The sequence below is a fragment of the Gekko japonicus genome, unplaced genomic scaffold (genome assembly GCF_001447785.1).
Source record: "Gekko japonicus isolate JY-2015 unplaced genomic scaffold, Gekko_japonicus_V1.1 scaffold1361, whole genome shotgun sequence".
Lineage (NCBI taxonomy): Eukaryota > Metazoa > Chordata > Lepidosauria > Squamata > Gekkonidae > Gekko > Gekko japonicus.
Window position 1 is genome coordinate 191,003 of NW_015161438.1, and position 19,113 is coordinate 210,115.

Sequence of the window (19,113 nt, forward strand, 5' to 3'; positions counted from 1 at the left end):
AATTGAGTGCTCCCCCTCCCCCCCCCCCCCCCAGAGCCACTAACAGCACCGTGGGAAAAAGTAACTTTTCCCCCACCATAGAGAACAATGGAGGGGATGTGGGTAACCTGTTTGGGGGCCCGTAGAATTGGACCCCCTGGTCCAATGTTCTTGAAACTCGGTGGGTATCTTGGGGAGAGGCTCCAGCAGCTACCCTATGATTTTGGAGCCTCTTCCTCAAACCCCCTTCCCTCTAGCCCCCAGAATATACCCTACGCTTTCGCCATTGACTTCAATGGCCCATAGGATATATTGGGGCTGAAATTGACATTCGGCTGGCGGAAAGACTCTGGAATGGTCTGGTACTGACAAAACTGACATGCGGGAGTCTTACTGCCGGCGGAAATTGATTCTGCCCGATTCGGCCGAATAATTTTTTTTGCACACCCCTAGTGTGGAGAGTTATGGGAGAGTCAGTATGACAGAGGAAGCAGTTGGAGTTTAGCCTGTGTGGCTATGAGCAACAAAGTTTAGCCTGTGTGACTAAGAAAGGCAGATTTTAGCCTGTGTGGATATATGAGAAAGAGAGTTTAGACTGAGTTCTAAGCCTGTCAGAGTTGAGTTTTGGTGTATGAGAGACTGTGTGTGCCTTGTCAGTTATGTTTTCTTTCTTCAACAGCAGTTCAAAAATACCCAGAAACCTATTTTGTTCTTTTATAAATAAATCATTATTTGTTTAAACTTATCCCAGCAATCAGAACAGTCCTTCCTCAGGGCCACAGAGTCCTCTGAAAAGCCCAGACACTGGGGTCTTCTACCAAAATAGATTTGGAATTTTTAATTCCTGGTGGCAGCAGAAATCTACTAAGTTCATGTACACAAAGTGGTTTATAAAGGAGGAACAGTCTCCCCAATAAGCAAGGATGCCACACTACCCATCTTGATCTATCTCCAGAGTATGATGCGGGCGCCCTTACCTGGATGGCCCAGGCTAATCTAATCTCGTCCGATCTTGGAAGCTAAGCAGGGTTGGCCCTGGGTTACACTTGGATGGGAGACCGCCAAGGAAGTCCAGGGTTGCTGCATGGAGCCAGGCAAAGGCAAACCACCTCTGTTCCTCTCTTTCCTTGAAAACCCCGTGACAGGTCACCGTAAGTCATCTGCGACTCGGTGGCACTTTTCCGCCACCGTGATGAGAGGGGTGCGGCTAGTTTGGGGATCTCAGAACCATACTGATTATCCTCCCAGAGGAGGAGGAGATTTCCTAAAAAAGGCATGAAGCAATCCTGACCCAAGGTGGAATCAAACACACTGAGCAGGAGGCGTCTGCACCAGTGGATCTCCCTCGCTTTCCCCCTTCTGCATGCCCTGAAAATCCTCTGCAGTGAGGTGCGGGAATCCGGCCAAACCCTTGCCCCATCTAACAAAGCAGTCCTCAGGGTGATGCTTGCTCTGTTAGGGGGAAAGTCGAGTGGGGGGTTCTGCCTAATCCCCCCTTCTCTATGCAGCTCTCTAAGCAACTGCTTCCGAGGCGCACTGGGGGCTGCTGGGAGAAGGCCCGCTCAGGCGAGTGCCTTCTGATCATGCGACTTTGAATCCAACTCACTGGCTTTCAGTCCTCTTTTTTTATTTTTGTATTTATTAACTGAATTTACGCCCCATCTTTCTCCCCATTAGGTAGCTTACATAATTCTCTCCTCCATTTTGTCCTCACAACAACAACCCTGCAAGGTAGGTTAGGCTGAGAGCACGTGACTGGCCCAAGGTCACCCAGCAAGCTCCCAGGGCAGAGTCAGGATTGGAATCTGGGTTGCCCGGGTCCTAGTTCCCAATGTGGCAACCGCCGACATCTTTCCCGCCATCTGCCAAGCGTTTTCAGAATGTGGGCGGGGCCAGGGGGTGCTTTTGTCTAGCAAGGCTTCTGATTAGCCACTGGAGATCTGTGCACATTAAAATAATGTTGTTATGGCGGCAGCTAACGCTAGGGTTGATTTGCTCTTTTTCACGTCCCTTTCCCAGGGTGTTTCTTAAAATCGCTCCTCTCGTCCCTGGCCTTCGTGTGTGACTCTGCCTCCCACGGTAGCCATTCTGTGGCTGGCTCCACATCCCACGGTGGCCACGTTACAGCGGCGCCCACTGCCTTGTGTCTGGATTCCAAATGTGCCCAGAGGCTCAAAGAGTTTGGGGATCCCCGCGCTATGCCAGGCTGGTTCTTTTTATGCATGTCTTGACCAATGCTCCCTCTAAGATTCCACAGGGAGTCTTGTGTGAGCAGTGCTCCCTCTAAGCTGAGTTAGTGTGACAGGTTTTTAGCCTCTGGCTCACACATTTTTGTCTTAGCTCAGGAAGGATGGCTCCAGAGCAAATTAATTTATGCAGCAGCCAAATCACTCGCTCACAACTTTGATGCCAGTAGCTCACAAAGTAGAATTTTTGCTCACAAGACTGCACAGCTTAGAGGGAGCATTGCTTGTGAGCAAAAATTCTACTTCATAAGCTACTGGCGTTTTTATTTTATTTTATTGTTACACTTATATCCCGCCCTCCCCACGAGCAGGCTCAGGGTGGCTTACAAATAAGGGCAACATGTGCCACATAAAACATAAAAAACAGAATAAAATCAACCATACTTAACAATGATAAAGTGCTCAAAGATGTTACCAATTTAATTTAATTTAATTTAATTTAATTTAAACTTCTGAGCGAGCCATTTGGCTACTGCATAAGTTAGTTTGCTCCGGAGCCATCCTTCCTGAGCTAAGAGGAGAATGTGTGAGCTGGAGGCTAAAAAACTGTGAGCTAGCTCACATTAACTCATCTTAGAGGGAACACTGGTGTCAAGATATTGCCCTTTAAGAACCGTGTTTGCTGAAGCTAGGCAGTTAATGTGTTTTAGCTGAAAGAACATGGCATAGCAGCACAGTTAGCCTAACACCTGTTACTAATTACGGGCTAGGTTGATCTAGAGCAGCTGGTAAATGTCAAGAGTCACAAGGACTCAGGGAGATCTTGACAGAAGACCATCTAAACTTGCCACGTGCTAACCCTAAATTGGCCAGTAAATGAATGACAGCTTGACTGCTATTTAGTGGGAGGCGAGGCAAGGCTAGGAAGAACACTGGCTCGGTCCAGAGAGACAGCCAAGGTAACCACGCTGTGTTGCTCACGTACTGCGGGAGGAAGACGCCGGGATGCTTGAAGGAGGCTTTCCAAGCACCTTTCCAGGAGGCTCGTCGGACCAGACGGACGGTGATAAGGCCGTTAAAGCCGGAAAGAGGACTGCTACTCCCTGGCTCCAGCCCAGCTTCTTCAACTAAGCTGCTTTGAGCTTTTGCTCAGGATAAGTAATCTAGGATAGTTAGCTGGGCTTCTGTTTCTTTATGTGGTACCTCGTCCACTTGTATTTCCCTTACTTGTTTGTTTTTATTCGTCTATCTTTTTGTAATAATATTCTTTTAATTGGAATGAGTCACTGACCTATGAATTTGGCTACCGGTATCTATTTGGCTAAGGGAGTTTTAAACAAACATACCTCCCTCTCTCTTACTGTGTGCTGGTTGAAACGACCCTGAACAAGGAAAACATCCCTGTGATCTCTGGGGCAGCCCGGTTTGAGGGCAATGATACAGAGGCGGAAGGGCGGGGTCGTGACAACTGGTCTTGACAGATTCCTTTCTTTCTAGACATTGACTGCAGCCACCAACAGCTGTTCTTATCGTATTTTCAATTATTTCAACAGGCGGTTCCAAATAATGCCATTCATTTCTCTGTCCAATACACAGAGATTCGTTCTAAGACTTTGCTAGCGTATTTTTATGACTACCGGAGAAACTAAGGGGAAAAATTCCGTAAACGTAAAAGGAAATGACACACTTACATCCACTTCAGACGGCACGGCCAAGTGGCAGGGATTCTGCTTCCACATATCTACGCACTGAAAACAAGAACAGCAGGCAAAGATGTATGAACAGTCCCCATGGTTAATTGCATGTATCTATGCAACCCGCTGTATTCGTTTTCCAAAAAGATGCCTACATTTCCAGCTTTGGACACTTTGAGGTCGTATTGCTGGGCTCCTCTCCTCTCCCTTTTCTTCTGCAAATAGTCGAGCAACCTGAGCTGGGGTGGGGTTGGACAATGGGACACCTCGTGCTGCCGATTCAGGGCCGACCGGGAATACCTCTTGAAACACCTGCAAGACAGTCAGAGATTAACGGGAACCACATCTGTGCAAGCCCACATCTGGGGTCCGAACTGGCAGAGACTGACCAAGAGAGAGATCTTGGACTCGTAGTCAATAACTCAATGAAAATGTCGAGACAGCGTGCGACTGCAATAAAAAAGGCCAACGCTATGCTGGGGATTATTAGGAAGGGAATTGAAAACAAATCAGCCAGTATCATCATTGTTGTTCAGTCGCACAGTTGAGTCCGACTCTTCATGACCCCATGGACCAGATCACGCCAGGCCTTCCGGTCTTCCGCTGTCCTCTGACGTTTGCTCAACTTCATGTTCGTTGCATCTATGACACTGTCTAACCATCTCATCCTTTGCCGTCCCAGTCTTCTTTGACCTTCAATCTTTCCCAGCATCAGGGTCTTCTCCAGTGAGTGCTCCCTTCTCATTTGGTGGCCAAAGTATTTGAGCTTCAGTTTCATTATCTGGCCTTCCAGGGAACAGTCAGGGTTGATTTCTTTGAGGATTGACTGATTTGATCTTCTTGCAGTCCAAGGGACTCTCAAGAGTCTCCTCCAGCACCATAGTTCAAAAGAATCTATTCTTCGGCGCTCGGCCTTCCTTATAGTCCAACTCTCACAGCCATACATGACTACTGGGAATACCATTGCTTGGACCATGCGTATTTTTGTTGGCAGGGTGATGTCTCTACTTTTTATCATGCTGTTTAGGTTCGCCATCACTTTCCTCCCAAGGAGCAGGCGTCTTTTAATTTCATGGCTGCAGTCACAGTCTGCGGTGATCTGGGATCCCAGGAACGTGAAGTCTGTCACTACTTCCACGACTTCCCCTTCTATTTGCCAAGGAGTGATGGGGCCGGATGCCATGATCTTAGTTTTTTTGATGTTGAGCTTCAAGCCCACTTTTGCGCTCTCCTCTTTTACCCTGAGCAAGAGGCTCTTTAGGTCCTCTTCACTTTCTGCCATTAGAGTGGTATCGTCTGCATATCTGAGGTTGTTGATCTTTTCCCCAGCAATCTTAATTCCCGCTTGTGATTCATCCAGGCCAGCATTTCGCATGATGTACTCTGCATATATATTAAATAAGCAAGGCGACAATATACATCCTTGTCGTACTCCTTTTCCTATGCTGAACCAATCAGTTGTTCCATATCCGGTTCTAACTGTCGCTTCTTGGCCCTTATACAGGTTTCTCAAGAGACATGTGAGGTGGTCTGGTACTCCCATCTCTTTAAGGACCTGCCATAGTTTGTTGTGATCCACACAGTCAAAAGCTTTAGCATAGTCAATGAAGCAGAAGTAGATATTTTTCTGGTACTCTCTTGCTTTCTCCATAATCCAGCGAATGTTGGCAATTTGATCTCTAGTTCCTCTACCTCTTCGAAACCCAGCTTGTACTTCTGGTAGTTCTCTATCCACGTACTCCTAAAAGGCAGTTCTAGGACCCTGCTGCACACTCAAAACCAGTCACCTGTTTATCATCAAAGTACCCTTTATTCCAATCTCCCTGAGTTTTAAGGGGTCCCCCCCCCCGGTACCAATTTACAGGAAAATTCTTATGGATTTCTAAAATCAGCTAAAATCTCATCTGTGAATTAGTATTTGTCCTCATGAAAGACATCTACTGTTCCCTAACCAGAGCGGGTTGTTATTTTCCAGTACCGTTTCATAGGCCGGGTGTTCATTTTCTGTTTGTTGTACAGGAGTCTGTTGGCTGTGCAGGTTACGGCAATGGATGGATCCAGGCAGAGGGGTTCTGCTGTTGCCAGGATAACTTGGCTTTCCAGTAAGAGCTTATCTTCCTTTAAAACAAGCACAGGAGACTTCTAAAATGGCAAGGAAACACTATTCACATTTAATTTGGAGCAATGCTCCCTCTCAGCTGTGGAGTCTTGTGAGCAAAAATTCTACTTTGTGAGCTGCTGGCCTTGAAATTGTGAGCGAGCGATTTGGCAGCTGCATCCTTCCAGAGTTAAGACAGAAACCTGTGAGCTGGAGGCTAAAAAACTGTGTGCTAGCTCACACTAACTCAGCTTAGAGGGAACACTGATTTGGGGTAAGTGCCACGGAGGCCGCTGGGCTTCAGGGGTCTCTAAATGCACGGGACCAGATTGTGCAAGCAAAATATTATTCCTGTCACTCTTCACCGCGACAGGTGAATAATTTCATTGTACAAATCCTATAACATACCTGCTCTTAAGTATTAATCTAAGTCGGGGGTCACCAACGTGACTCCCGCAGGTGCCACGGTACCCACTGCCACCTTTCTTGGCACCCCAAATGTTTTTAGAGCACATATACTGGGCGCATGCCGCTATTTAACACCTTGGTGACCAGTAACCCTATACAGTGCTGGCCTTTCCTGAGGCTGAAATATCAGATTGAGTAAGAAATTGTTAGAGGAACGGCCTTGAATATCAAAACAGACTGAAGGTCAGGGAGCCACATGCGGCTCTTTCACACATATTGTGCGGCTCCCGGCGGGGCAGCTGGGGAAGCAAAGGGGAAGCATACTTTTTCTCCCCCCCTCCCATCTATTTGCTTTCTTGGTTTCTCTCTCTCTTTCTTTCCACCTCTTTCATTCTCTCTTTCAGACAAATAGATATCATTAGCAAACAAATATCAGTGGACAAATAAATATTATCAATATCTGTTTTAACCCCTTTTTTGTTTTCATTTTTGGCAGTCTCATTCAATGTTAATGAATGAAATTTTATTATGGCATCCAGCCAGAGCAATCCAAACACCCCACCAAGGGGCACCAAAATAAAACATCACAAACTACACAATATAAAAATATAGAATACATATAACAGATTCACTAAAAACACACTAAAAAGGAGAGAATTGCGATTTTACAAGTTAAGCTGTCCTTTTCAAATGCGACAGCATGCCACCCAAAATTTAGCCACAATCTTAGTAAATAGAGTGATTTTCATCCGATAACATTTTATTACAACACTCAGAGTCTGTCTGCCAAGGCATTTCTTTAATGAGAGGTTGAATTAATCTATCTCGAGCCTCATTGTACCACTTACATCTAAACATCATATGTTCAATAGTTCCTATCTCCCCAGACTCACATTCAATGTCAATAATGTGCATATTTTAAAATAAAAAGGTGTGTGTAATATCTGTCTGTGTCTTGCGGCTCTCGAACATCTGACGTTTATTCTATGTGGCTCTTAGCCCTGAGCAAGTTTGGCCACCCTGGCCCTGCGGTCACCCAAGATGTTGCCAGATCACTTACCTGTGTCCATTTGTGGTTGTCGCTTGTGATGGAATGCACGTCGCAAATCAAGGTCTGGGGGAGGGAGGGGGGGAAAGAGGCAAACCTTTTATTACTTATGAAAACGGTGCTTTCTTTTAAACCCGTGAGAATCTGGGGGATCCCGAAGTGCTCACCTGCATCGTCGGGCGCAGGAGGACGTGCCTGCTTTGGTACGTGGCGGATTTCAGGTTGCCAGACTGCCGATAGTCCCGTATTTCTGTTATGACGCAGCCGCAATGGAAGATATTGATCTGTCCGAAGGCAAGCAGATGTGTATTTATGAGTAGGCGAGGGATGCTGTTGTAAGACCAACTGGACTCATAGGATGTGTGTGGGTGTGTGAAGGGCCATCAAGTGGCTTTAAATATATGGCGACCCTCTGAATTAATGACCTCCCAAATGTCCTCTTGTTTACAGCCGTGCTCAGGTCTCGTAAACTGAGGGCCTTTGTGGCTTCCTTGGTTGCTATACACTTATCTGCTTGTAGCACTGTAACGATTCCTTGTTTTGGTGTGTGTGTGTCTCTTTAAAAGTTTGGTTGCATGGCTGTGGTAAGTAGACTAGAGTGGTTGAGAGAAGCAAGTGTGGTATGATTGGTGGGTGACAGAGAGGGTTTTGGAAGTGAAAATGAGTGGATGAGTATGTATGTCAGTCAGGTTTTACAGTTACAGTTTTGACAGTTGATAAGTTCAGTTAGTTCTGTGTATGAAAGAAGTGAGAAGCAGTCCTGTGTGGAATAAGTTAGTTCAGTGAGAAACAGAAGGAAGGCTGAGAGAATAGAGAAAAATAAATGAAAGTTTAATTGAAGACAACATAGGAAAGGCTGTATGTCCTGGAGAGAAACAGTGAACATATATGACCTTGAGTTAAAGTGTTACAAAGTTACCTGAAAGATCCCTGTCAGTAAGGGAGCAGATTGTGTGTGATACACCAAGCAATCGTTCAGTATTTACACATTACTAGTTACATTGTACTACCCTCTTATTCATGCTTTATTTTAATAAATCCTTTTTCATTCAAGTATACCAGCTCTGAAGGAAATACTTCCCAGGACCACATAGTCCCTCGTGGGCCTTGAACTCAATCTACCTAACCAGTAAGAGCAGAAGTCAAAGTATAAAGGTTTGGAAATCCTTAAAATTTCCTGGTGGCAGCCGTATATACCCAGTAGAACAATATAAAAAGAACACTTTTAAAGTGAAACCAGACCTTCAGAATAAGGAGGTCGTCACAAGCACATTATGAATTTTTAGCATCTCAACATTTTATTTTATTTTTTTATTTATAATTTCAATTTATAGCCCGCCCTCCCCGCAACGTGGACTCAGGGCGGGTCACAGACAGGCAAAGCCAACACATAAAACGGATTAAAAACATATTAAAACATCACTACAATATAACAACATAAGTTACAACCTATTAAGTGTAGATGTTCAAACAAGATCTTCCATGAAGATGACGTCCCAGATGGCACACCCAATAAGTATGGACGTTCCATGTGGCACTGTTTTTCTCTCTTCCCAGGGCCGAGAGACCACAAAATTATGATCACAAAATGCTACCTTGTGAACGCAGCATTTTTATATTTATTAATACTCCACAGCATAGAACCAGTTTGGTGTCGTGGTTAGGAGCGCGGACTCTAATCTGGAAGATCTGGGTTTGATACCCCGCTCCTCCACGCGCAGCTGCTGGTGTGACCTTGGGTCAGTCACAAGTCCTCTCAGAGCTGTTCTCTCAAGGGCAGTTCTCTCAAGAGCTCTCAGCCCCACCGACCTCACAGGGAAGTTGTGGCCGGGAAGGGGAAGGGGATTATAAGCTGCTCTGAGTCTCCTTTGGTTAGTGAAGGGCGGGGTATAAATCCAATCTCTTCTTTTCTTCTTCAGTTCTCTCACTCAGCCCCACCTAAACCCAATCTTCTTCTCCTCTTTTCATACATGGGCATATAGCTGCCAGCATTTCAATTATTACTGACTTCTAGTGATCAGAAACATTTCGTCAAGACCCACCCATTAGTTAGTGAAACTGCTCCTTGGTTTACAAAAGCCAAACCACGGTTTCCACTAGCTAGGAAACCAAGATTGGACCCTTCCAAGCATCCAACAGGCAAACTCGGGACTGATCTAACTTTGTTTCTGTCCTCTCAACACGCCGCTCCTTTCCACCCTATGGAGGCTGTTCCTCACCAGGCTAGGCCCTACTTTCTGGGACCAGAAGGTGGGGCAAAAAGATTTTTCTAGGTGGAGGGGTCTTTCTGTAACTCCCAGCTGTCTTTCTGCCTTAGTCAGAAAGGCAGGTTTCACTGGAGGGCTTCAGGAACTCACTTCAGCAAGGAGAATGACTACAACGACATCTGTCCTTGAGGAGCGAATCCCACAGTAGAACTAAGCGGACTGTGCTCCTTGCCTTCCAAATTCAGCTTGGGAGGGTCGCACCATGAGAAATATTGCTCGAGAGGTAGTGCTGAGGTGTTCTCCTTATGCGGCTAAGAAAGGCACCACTCGTGGGAAGAGGAAATAGAATCATAGAGTTGGAAAGGACCTCCAGGCTCATCTAGTCCAACCCCCTGCACAAGGCAGGAAATTCACAAATACCTCCCCCTCCACACCCCCAGTGGTCGCTGTTCCACACCCAGAAGATGACAAAAGACCTCCAGGATCTCCAGCCAAACCAGCCTGGAGAAAAACGGCTTCCTGACTCCAAAGTGGCGATCAGCAGTTCCCTGGGCGTGTAAGAAAGGGCCACGAGAACTAAGCACTGAGGCAACCCTTCCTGCCCTCCCTTATGCCTGAATTCACAGAATCCGCATTGCTGTCAGATGGCCATCAAACTCGTACCCCCTGTCAAGAAACCGGTCTCTTTAAGCAACTTCTTGTTCAGATTTCAAACAATGGTTCAGGCTGAGGCCTACTAAAAGATGGAAGTTCCTTTCTCTAAAGCACAGCAAGCTGCTGGTAGCTTCAGAGACTCAGACATGGGAGATGGGCAGTAACCCAGCAGCCGGTCACACCATTAGGCCTGGTAGCCTCAAGGGCATAAGCATCTAGGAAGGTGCCTTCCACCTCACTGGTGCTGAGTTCACGGGTGGGAGCTGAACCCAGTGCAATTCTGGGCATAAGCTTTCATGCGCACGCACACTTCTTAGGTTCACTCGTCTCCTGGTACACAGAAAAGTCCCCCAGACATACACAGACACGCTCCCTCCTGCTTTTATTTTCTGCAATATATTTTCTCATCAACTGTTGCCAGGGGTCATTTCGTAGAAAAAGAGGCGCAGGAGCTCATTAGCATAACTCATTAGCATAACTTATTTGCATATGCCACACCCCTTGACATCACCGGAAGTGTGTCAGAAGGCAACACCCACCGCTCAGGCTCCACTGGACTGTTTTGGATTGCTAGCTATTGGGGGGGGGGGGAGAACGTGCAGATCTGTCCTCGCAGAGGAGGGAGAGCTTGTACCTGAATAAAACTTGGTCTTAAAGGTGCCACTGGACTGTTTTGGACTGGGGGGGCCAGGGGGAGCTCTGCAACTTACCTGGGTGCTTCTTGCTCTGACTGAGGGCTGCTGGGAGCAGGGGGCGGGGCTTGTTGCATGTGCCCACCCCCTGGGCTCTTTACTGCTGGAGCTCCGCTCCGGCAGGAAATGACCCCTGACTGTTGCTATGCAGAATGTAATTAGTTTTCTGCCAGTTTTCCTTTGTAGTTTTTTTTTTTTTTTAATAAAGATTACAGTATCCTTTCTCTGGCTTCACTGACATCTGGGGGCCAAAGAAAAGATCACACCACCCAGGAAAAGCTTTTGCCCCACCTGTGGCTGAAGGCAGGACCGAACCCAACAAAAAACAATCTCTTCTCCTTGAGGAAAAATTCATCAGGTAAGAATTTCCTTTTCCATCTTCATGGCGTAGTAGCCTTTGGAAGAGAAGAGGTGATTGCAAAGTTATTGCTGTTGTTCAGTCGCACAGTTGAGTCCGACTCTTCGCGACCCCATGGACCACATCACGCCAGGCCCTCCTGTCTTCCATCGTGCTCCAGAGTTAGTTCAACTTCATGTCTGTTGCCTCGATAACACTGTCCAACCATCTCATCCTTTGCCGTCCCCTTCTTCTTTGACCTTCAGTCTTTCCCAGCATCGGGGTCTTCTCCTCCAGTGAATGTTCCTTCTCCTTTGGTGGCCAAAGTATTTGAGCTTCAGCTTCAGTCTCTGGCATCCCAGGGAACAGTCAGGGTTGATTTCTTTTTAGGATCGACTGATTCGATCTCCTTGCAGCCCAGGGGACTCCCAAGAGTCTTCTCCAGAACCATAACTCGAAAGCATCCATTCTTTGGTGCTCGGCCTTCCTTGCTAAGTACAAGCTTTCAGTTAAGACATCACATCAAACCATCGTAAAGCCTCCTTCATCATGATCTGACATGGTGTCAGAACAGAACCTACCCATGCCAGTAACTGCACTGTATTCATCAGAACCATGATCATTTAAAAAAATATTAAGATTTCCCTCAAAGGATTCCCATCAACTATCATTTTGACTACATACACTGGTCACCGGAAGAAAAGAGGAAAGAGCGACAATGGAACACGTCGTTACTACTGCTAGTACGGCCCACGCACTACACACAACCCCTTGCAAAATCTTTCAAACCTGAGATTTTTCCAGGAGATCGACTAAGATGGGGGGAAGCTCCTCGTTATCCAAATATTCCAGCAATTCTCCCTCTTCATAGGAAAGCCGAATGGTTTCCGAATCTGCAAGGAAACAGAAACATTTCAGCAGGAACCTGGTACGTTTGGTGCAGTGGGAGAACCGGGTTTGATTCCCCACTCCTCCACATACAGCTGCTGGTGTGACCTTGGGCAAGGCATAGTTCTGACAAGAGCTGTTCTTGAAAAGACCACTTTCTGTCAGAGCTCTCTCGGCCCCACCTATCTCACAGGGTGTCTGTTGTGGGGAGGGGAAGGGAAAGGAATTTGTAAACCGCTCTGAGACTCCAAATGAAGGGCGGGGTATAAATCCAATCTCTTCCTCCTCCTCCTCCTCCTCTTCTTCTTAGAGAAATATTTTGGAGCCCTGATGACTCCAGCAAACAAACTAATACTGGCTCGGTGCTGCAAAACACATCTGCCTTATAAAACTGTGATTTGAATACATCCGAAATCCTCCTTAACCCAAAGACGGGCAAGGCCAAGAACTTTTTAGAGCAGGAGTCCCCAAAGCTTTTGAGCCTGTGGGCACCTCTGGAATTCTGACACAGTATAGTGGGCGCAGAAACAAAATGGCTGCCACAGGAGGCGGAGTCAGCCACAAAATGGCTTCTGCAGCTTACCTTCAGTCACACGGTGAAGACCGGTGTGCTCTGCTGGCAGCTGCTGCCAAAGTCATGTTTTTAAAACTCTGCACGGCCAGTCAAATCTCCGACTGCCAGTTAGAAGCCTTGCTTGGCAAAAGCCCCACCCACTTTCTAAAAACACTTGCCAGGCACGAGGAAAGGGGCCAGTGGGGGCCCACGGCCAGTGTTCCCTCTAAGCTGAGTTAGCATGAGCCAGCTCACAGTTTTTTAGCCTCCGGCTCACACATTGCTGTCTTGGCTCAGAGGAAGGATGGTGTCAAGCTCTGGCATTCATGTTGTTTCTGTTTGACATATTATTTTTTAGCATTTGCTTTTGCCCTGTCTGTACCTTATAGCTGCACCTTTGCCCTCGCTTGCCATTTGCATTCCTCGGGGGGGGGGGGGGTGTGTTGTTAGAGCGTTAGGGAGTATCGCTTGGTAACTTTATGAAATGAGCCCCAAGACAGCTTTCTCATGAGTATGTCTCTGGCGAAGTCTTGTGCCTGGCTAGGTTAGACAGGGCAACCATATATCTGTCTGGGTTGCTATAGAAACGCTGACGTTGGTGTGAATGGAATTTGGGGTTTTACCTATATGATGCTTTTCCTGCCTTTGCAAATTAGTCCTAACAAAGAGTTTGAACCCACAGCATCTCATATCTCTAATAAAGCATTTCACTGACAAAGTGTGTGTGGAGTGTGATTTGACTGGGAACCTGACAGATGGCTCCAGAGCAGACTAATTTATGCAACTGCCAAATCGCTCGCTCACAACTTTAAAGCCGGTAGCTCACAAAGTAGAATTTTTGCTCACAGGACCCCACAGCTTAGAGGGAGCCTTGGCCATGGCCCCTGCGGGCATCATGCCCCTGCGGGCATCATGCCCCTGCGGGCATCATGCCCCTGCGGGCATCACACCGGGGACGCCTTTTTTCAGAAATAAGTTGTTTGGAGAACGGCAGGACTGAACTTGCTTCTGAATCTCAGTTATGCGGAACAAGAACGACTCGCTGGGGAGAACTCTGCATACTGACTGGAAAACATGCAGGAGCCCCAAAAACCTCACATTTCTCCAGAATCCATCTTTTAGTCGTTTTGTTCCAAGCTGAAGACAGCGATGGCACAACAGAAAACCGGTCCCACTGCAAGCAGCCCGGGTGAGCTTCATAAAGCGCCGCTTGGGAGAAGGGGTAACGAAAAGGCCCGCTCCACCGCTCCGACTGTACCTGAGCCGTTCTTTCCCCGGAGCATCAGCGAGTAGCCTTCATTCCCGGGATACAGGTTGACCACCAGGCACGACAGCGCCTCTTGCATCACCAGCTTCTCCAACAGGTTCACGTTCCGTCGCAGCTTCTGCTTGAAGGCAGGCAAGCACTCAGGAAAACGACAAACGAGGCAACCGAGCGCACTAAGGGCTACACTCCCGTCGCTATCTCACCACAAGCCACCTGATCCGCCACTTGTCAGGTGTGACTGAAACCCTGGACTTTTCCACACAACCTTTCCCGATTCCTTTCCTCATGGTGGCCACCCCCCCCCTCCCAGTGCAGCTTCGGCTCACACGGATCCCACGATCCACAGCACACCCCTTTCCAGTGGTCAAGACATCCACTCCTCGAGTTGCCAATCTCCAGGTATTTTGATACAAAATCACAGCACCGAGGCTGTAGCACTGTGTAAAAAATACAGATGGACATGTGTGGAGGAACCTCCCCTCCCATTCTGAGTTTTTAAAGTGTTCCTGTTTTCCCCCCTCTTCTCTCTGGAAGGGCAGGAAGCTGGGGCAATTACCTGCCATAGTTATGTACAGGGCTTTTTTTGTAGAAAAAGCCCAGCAGGAACTAATTAGCATATTAGGCCACACCCATGACAGTGCAGCTCATTAGCATATTAAGCCACATCCCCATGCCTTCCCCTGGCTTGAAGGAAAGGCTGTGGGGAGCCCGGGCAAGCTAGCCCTTGTACAGGCCAGGGAAGACATGGAGAGGAATTTAAATGCCTCCCTGATCCTTCCAGCCCCCCCCCCCAACATCGCAGTTGCTGGGGGGGGGGTGTTCCGCTCTCCAGGCCTCCCCTCTGTAGCCACGCACGCAGAGGTTTTGGCTGTAGTGGGCGTGGCCAACTCTGAAGCCTGCCGGAACTCCGTTCCTGTGCGTTCCTGCCTAAAAATAGGCCTGGTGACTCCTGGAGATCTCCCAGAATGCCTGCGAGGGCTCCCAGGATGCACCTGGGTATCCCCAGGGTCCACTTGGGTGACCTGGGCAGACCAGGCCAAAGGGGGTAGAGAGTGATGTAGAATGGGTGGAGCCAGAGGTGTAATTAAAGTGCTTGCTCTCAGGAGGGGGGGCCTCTCTTGTCTCTTGGTGCTGATCTTTGGGAGAGGACAGACGGCTGAGCTCTGTTCTACAGGCCAGGAGCCATCGGCCACGTGGCCTGGCCTACTGGCTGCAGAGAGCCGAGGTAATGAGATATCTTTAGAACCTTTTGTAACTTTCTAAGCTTGAAATGGCCTACTCTATTTCAACATCTAGTAGAGTAAGTTTTTAGAACCAGGGAAAGAAGGACGTGATGATAACCAACTTTTCTTTGTCTTTCCGGTTGCTGAACTGGTGCTGGGCTAAGAGTATGCTTGTAACCTTTTTCTCTTTTTTTATTTTACTTTTTGAAGCTGGGAGTGTTCTCTGGACCAAATAGTTCCCCCAACCGCCTTAGACCACGCTACTGTAAGAGGGGAGTCCCGGGAAGGGGGGTAGACAAGCAGTCAAGGCACCTGTTGCCAATCCTCCAGGGAGCCTCCAAAGAAGGACTTTGGTCCCTGTGTTAAGCAGGAGCTGGGTAGCAGGAGACGAGAGGCAGAGCCTCAGTTTGAGAAGGGGTGTCGGGAGTCTGTCCCTCCTGGCAGGAAGACCCCGAAAGGACAGTGGTGGCAGCGGTACCCTAGTGGGAAGAAGCGGAATAGCACCCTCCAGGAATTGGCACAGGCCAAGGAGGGGGCTGGCAGAACAGGTTCTGTACGTCAGAACAGGCCTGTTCCGCCACAACATGTAAGGCCCTAAAGATAATTTAATTCAAAGTTTATAAACAACTGACATCTAATACATTCATACATGTTCAATATGGTCCACATAGGACTCAAACAGCTTAAATACATTAAAATGCAGCCAAACTCTCTTCCTGTACAGCCAAGGTCTTCTCTAAAGGAGTCCTGTGTGGATCATATTGAATATGTATGAATATATTAGCCACTGACCACTTCATAACGTTATAAACGTTGAATTAAATTATCTTTAGGACTTTACATGTCCATCTGTATTTTTTACTCAGCGCTACAGCCTCAGTGCTGTGATTTTGTATCAAACTTGCTTTCTCTGTGTTACCGTCATATATTTACACAATCTCCAGGCGGTGGCTGGAGATCGCCCACTCTTACAATTGATCTCCAGGCGACAGAGATCAGTTCCACTTTGGAAGGTGGACTCTATGGTATTGAACCCCACTGAAGTCCCTCCCCTTCCCAAACCCCGTCCTCCTCACAGGCTCCACCCCCAAAATCTCCAGGTATTTCCCAACCAGGAGCTGGCACCCCTCCTCCCTCTTTCACCAGTGGAAAAGCTAAGAGGAGTCAACCCACCAGGCTTGTAGCCAGGATTTTTCATTTTATGGGGCAATTTTTTTTCTTGTGGGGCACTGTAATGATTTCATGTTTTGATGTGTGGGTTTCTTTAAATGTTTAGTGTGACTGCAGTAATGTAAGGAGAGTGATAGGGAGAGATGAGTGTGATGTGACTGGCTGATGACAGAGAGTGTGGGAGGAGAGAGGTCTCAGAGGTGATTCAGTGTTCATGAAGAGACGAGTATGGGGAGTTTGTGTGAGAGTCTGTATGGCAGAGGAAGCAGTTGGAGTTTAGTTAGCCTGTGTGGCTATATGAGCAAGAGACTTCAGCCTGTGTGGCAATATGAGAAAGAGAGTTTAGACTGAGTGTTTAAACCTGTCAGAGTTGAGTTTTGGTGTATGAGAGACTCTGTGTGACGCCAAGCTTTGTCAGTGATATTTTCTTTCTTCAACATCAGTTCAAAAATACCCAGAAACGTATTTTGTTCTTTTATAAATAAATCATTATTTGTTGAAGTTTATCCCAGCAATCAGTACAGTCCTTCCTCAGGGCCACATAGTCCTCTGAAAAGCCCAGACACTAGGTCATTCTACCAAAATAGAGAGATTTGGAATTTTCAATTCCTGGTGGCAGCAGAAATCTACAAAGTTCATGTACACAGCATATGAATTAAAGGAGAAACAGTCTCCCCAATAAGCGAGGACACAACAGGCACCCATTATGTTTATACTGTAAAATAATAACTAAATAATAAATACAAGTCATTTATCACTCAAAAATGTTTGAGGGTTATTTCAAAAATGCTAACCACTACTGATCTTGTGGTCTGTCACATAAAAATGTTTCTAGTTTAGATGCTAACCGTTACACAACTTGTCATATTACAGAACTTGTCATATTTGATAGTGGCGAGCGCGATAAATAAGTTGGGGGTGGGGCTGGGCTGGGTGGGAGGTTTGGGGGGCCTTGGCAGAAAGTCAGGGGGCAGGCCACCCCAAGATGCCCCACTGTAGCTACGGGCCTGCAACCCACTTTGTTCAACAGACCATTAGATAAGCTTTTAAAGATCTTCAAACTTAAAAAAAAAATCAGATGCTTTAAGGTTTTTGAATTTTTAAATTTAATTTGGAAGGCTTTTGGGAACACCTTGAATTAAGACCAGCTCAAATGTCACAGCCTAGGCTAGCCCGATCACATCGGGTCTTTGAAGCAAAAGAGTCAGCCCTGGCTAGTATTTGGATGGGAGACCACCAAGGAATACCAGGGTTGTGATGTGGAGGCAGGCAATGGCAAACCCACCTCTGAACGTCTCTTGCATCGAAAACCCCATGAGGGGTCGCCATAAGACAGCTGTGACCTGACAGCCCTTCCCACCACCACCGAACGTCACAAAGCCGCGAGCAAGATTTTGAGTCCCCCAGAACTCTTCCATCAGGCTGCCCGTTTGACAAAACAAAATTCGAAGGGGTGGAGAACCGCGTTCACAAACACTTTCTGCACTCCACCAGAAGACTGGGGCAAGAGGACCTTTCCCATCAGGCCAAACATGCTGCATCTTCCTTTTCTGTTTTATGAGAGAGCCAGTGAAGTATAGTGGTTAAGAGTGCCAGGCATCTGGGAGGCCTGCGTTCGAATCGTGCCATGGAAGCTCATTGGGTGACCTTGGGCCAGTCACACCCTCTCAGCCTAATCTACCTCACAGGGTTGTTGTGAGGAGAAAATGGAGGAGAGGTGAAAGAGGTAAGCCATTCTGGGTCCCCACTGGGGAGAAAGGCGGGATATATAAGAACTAAAGAAAATTAATAAATGTTGTTCTTTTCAACATCCGGTCTGAAGAAACTCAGGAACTCAAAAAGCTACTTATTTTGTAAGCAAGAATCTTGTGGCACCTTAAAGACCAACTTATTTTTATTCTAGCGTAAGCTTTTGTGGACTAGAGCCCACTTCATCAGATACTTGGCTGGGCAGACATTTTTATATATGAAAAAAACAAACAACAGTGTCAAGGGGCCCTGAAACCCAGGAAGCCCACGGTGGACATAACAAGGTCAAATTAAAATGCAACCGAGGCAATCCAGATGGCCAGGCAGAGAGAACGAGGGGGGGAGGTGCTGGGTAAGTATACCCTTTCTTACCTTTATTTCAGGCTCCTTGTCACATTCTTCTAGATACAGTTCATATAATTTTTGAAATACAGACTTTCTAAAATTGAAAAGAAAAACAGACAAAACGCTCGAGCAAGTATTATTTTAGCTAAGATAAAACAGGAAGTGTTTACAGAGTCTTGTGACCAGTGCTCCCTCTAAGCTGAGTTAGTGCGAGCTTGCTCAGAGTTTTTTAGCCTCCAGCTCACAGATTTTCCTCTTAGCTCAGGAAGGATGGCTCCAGAGCAAACTAGCCAAATCGCTCGCTCACAACTTCAATGCCAGTAGCTCACAAAGTAGAATTTTTGCTTACAAGATTCCACAGCTTAGAGGGAGCATTGCTTGTGAGCACCCTGAACACTAGAATTTGCAGTGGCATAAGGGTTTCTGAGCCAGGCACAGGGGTCATTTCCTGTAGGAGCGCACAGGAGCGGAGCTCCGGCAGTAAAGGGCCCAGGGGGCGGGCACATGCCACAAGCCCCACCCCCTGCTCCCAGCAGCCCTCAGAGCAAGAAGCAACCAGGTAAGTTGCAGAGCCCCCCCCCCCCCCCCCGCCCACAAAGCCACCGGGGCCCCCAA

At 47.3% G+C, this 19,113-nt stretch overlaps 1 protein-coding gene across 5 annotated transcripts in view; it reads right to left on the reverse strand.

Annotated features, from left to right (window-relative positions):
* SUPT20H (SPT20 homolog, SAGA complex component) overlaps positions 1–19,113 on the reverse strand; it is a 61,052-nt gene that overhangs the window by 32,165 nt on the left and 9,774 nt on the right. For all 5 annotated transcript variants that reach the window (XM_015429000.1, XM_015428996.1, XM_015428999.1 and 2 more), the window contains exons 6-13: positions 18,526–18,592; positions 14,003–14,129; positions 12,093–12,196; positions 7,581–7,697; positions 7,426–7,479; positions 5,838–5,977; positions 4,015–4,171; positions 3,857–3,913 (exon numbers count right to left, since the gene is read on the reverse strand). In XM_015429000.1, coding sequence (XP_015284486.1) covers positions 3,857–3,913; positions 4,015–4,171; positions 5,838–5,977; positions 7,426–7,479; positions 7,581–7,697; positions 12,093–12,196; positions 14,003–14,129; positions 18,526–18,592 — 823 coding nt within the window. The remainder of the gene's footprint in view (positions 1–3,856; positions 3,914–4,014; positions 4,172–5,837; positions 5,978–7,425; positions 7,480–7,580; positions 7,698–12,092; positions 12,197–14,002; positions 14,130–18,525; positions 18,593–19,113) is intronic.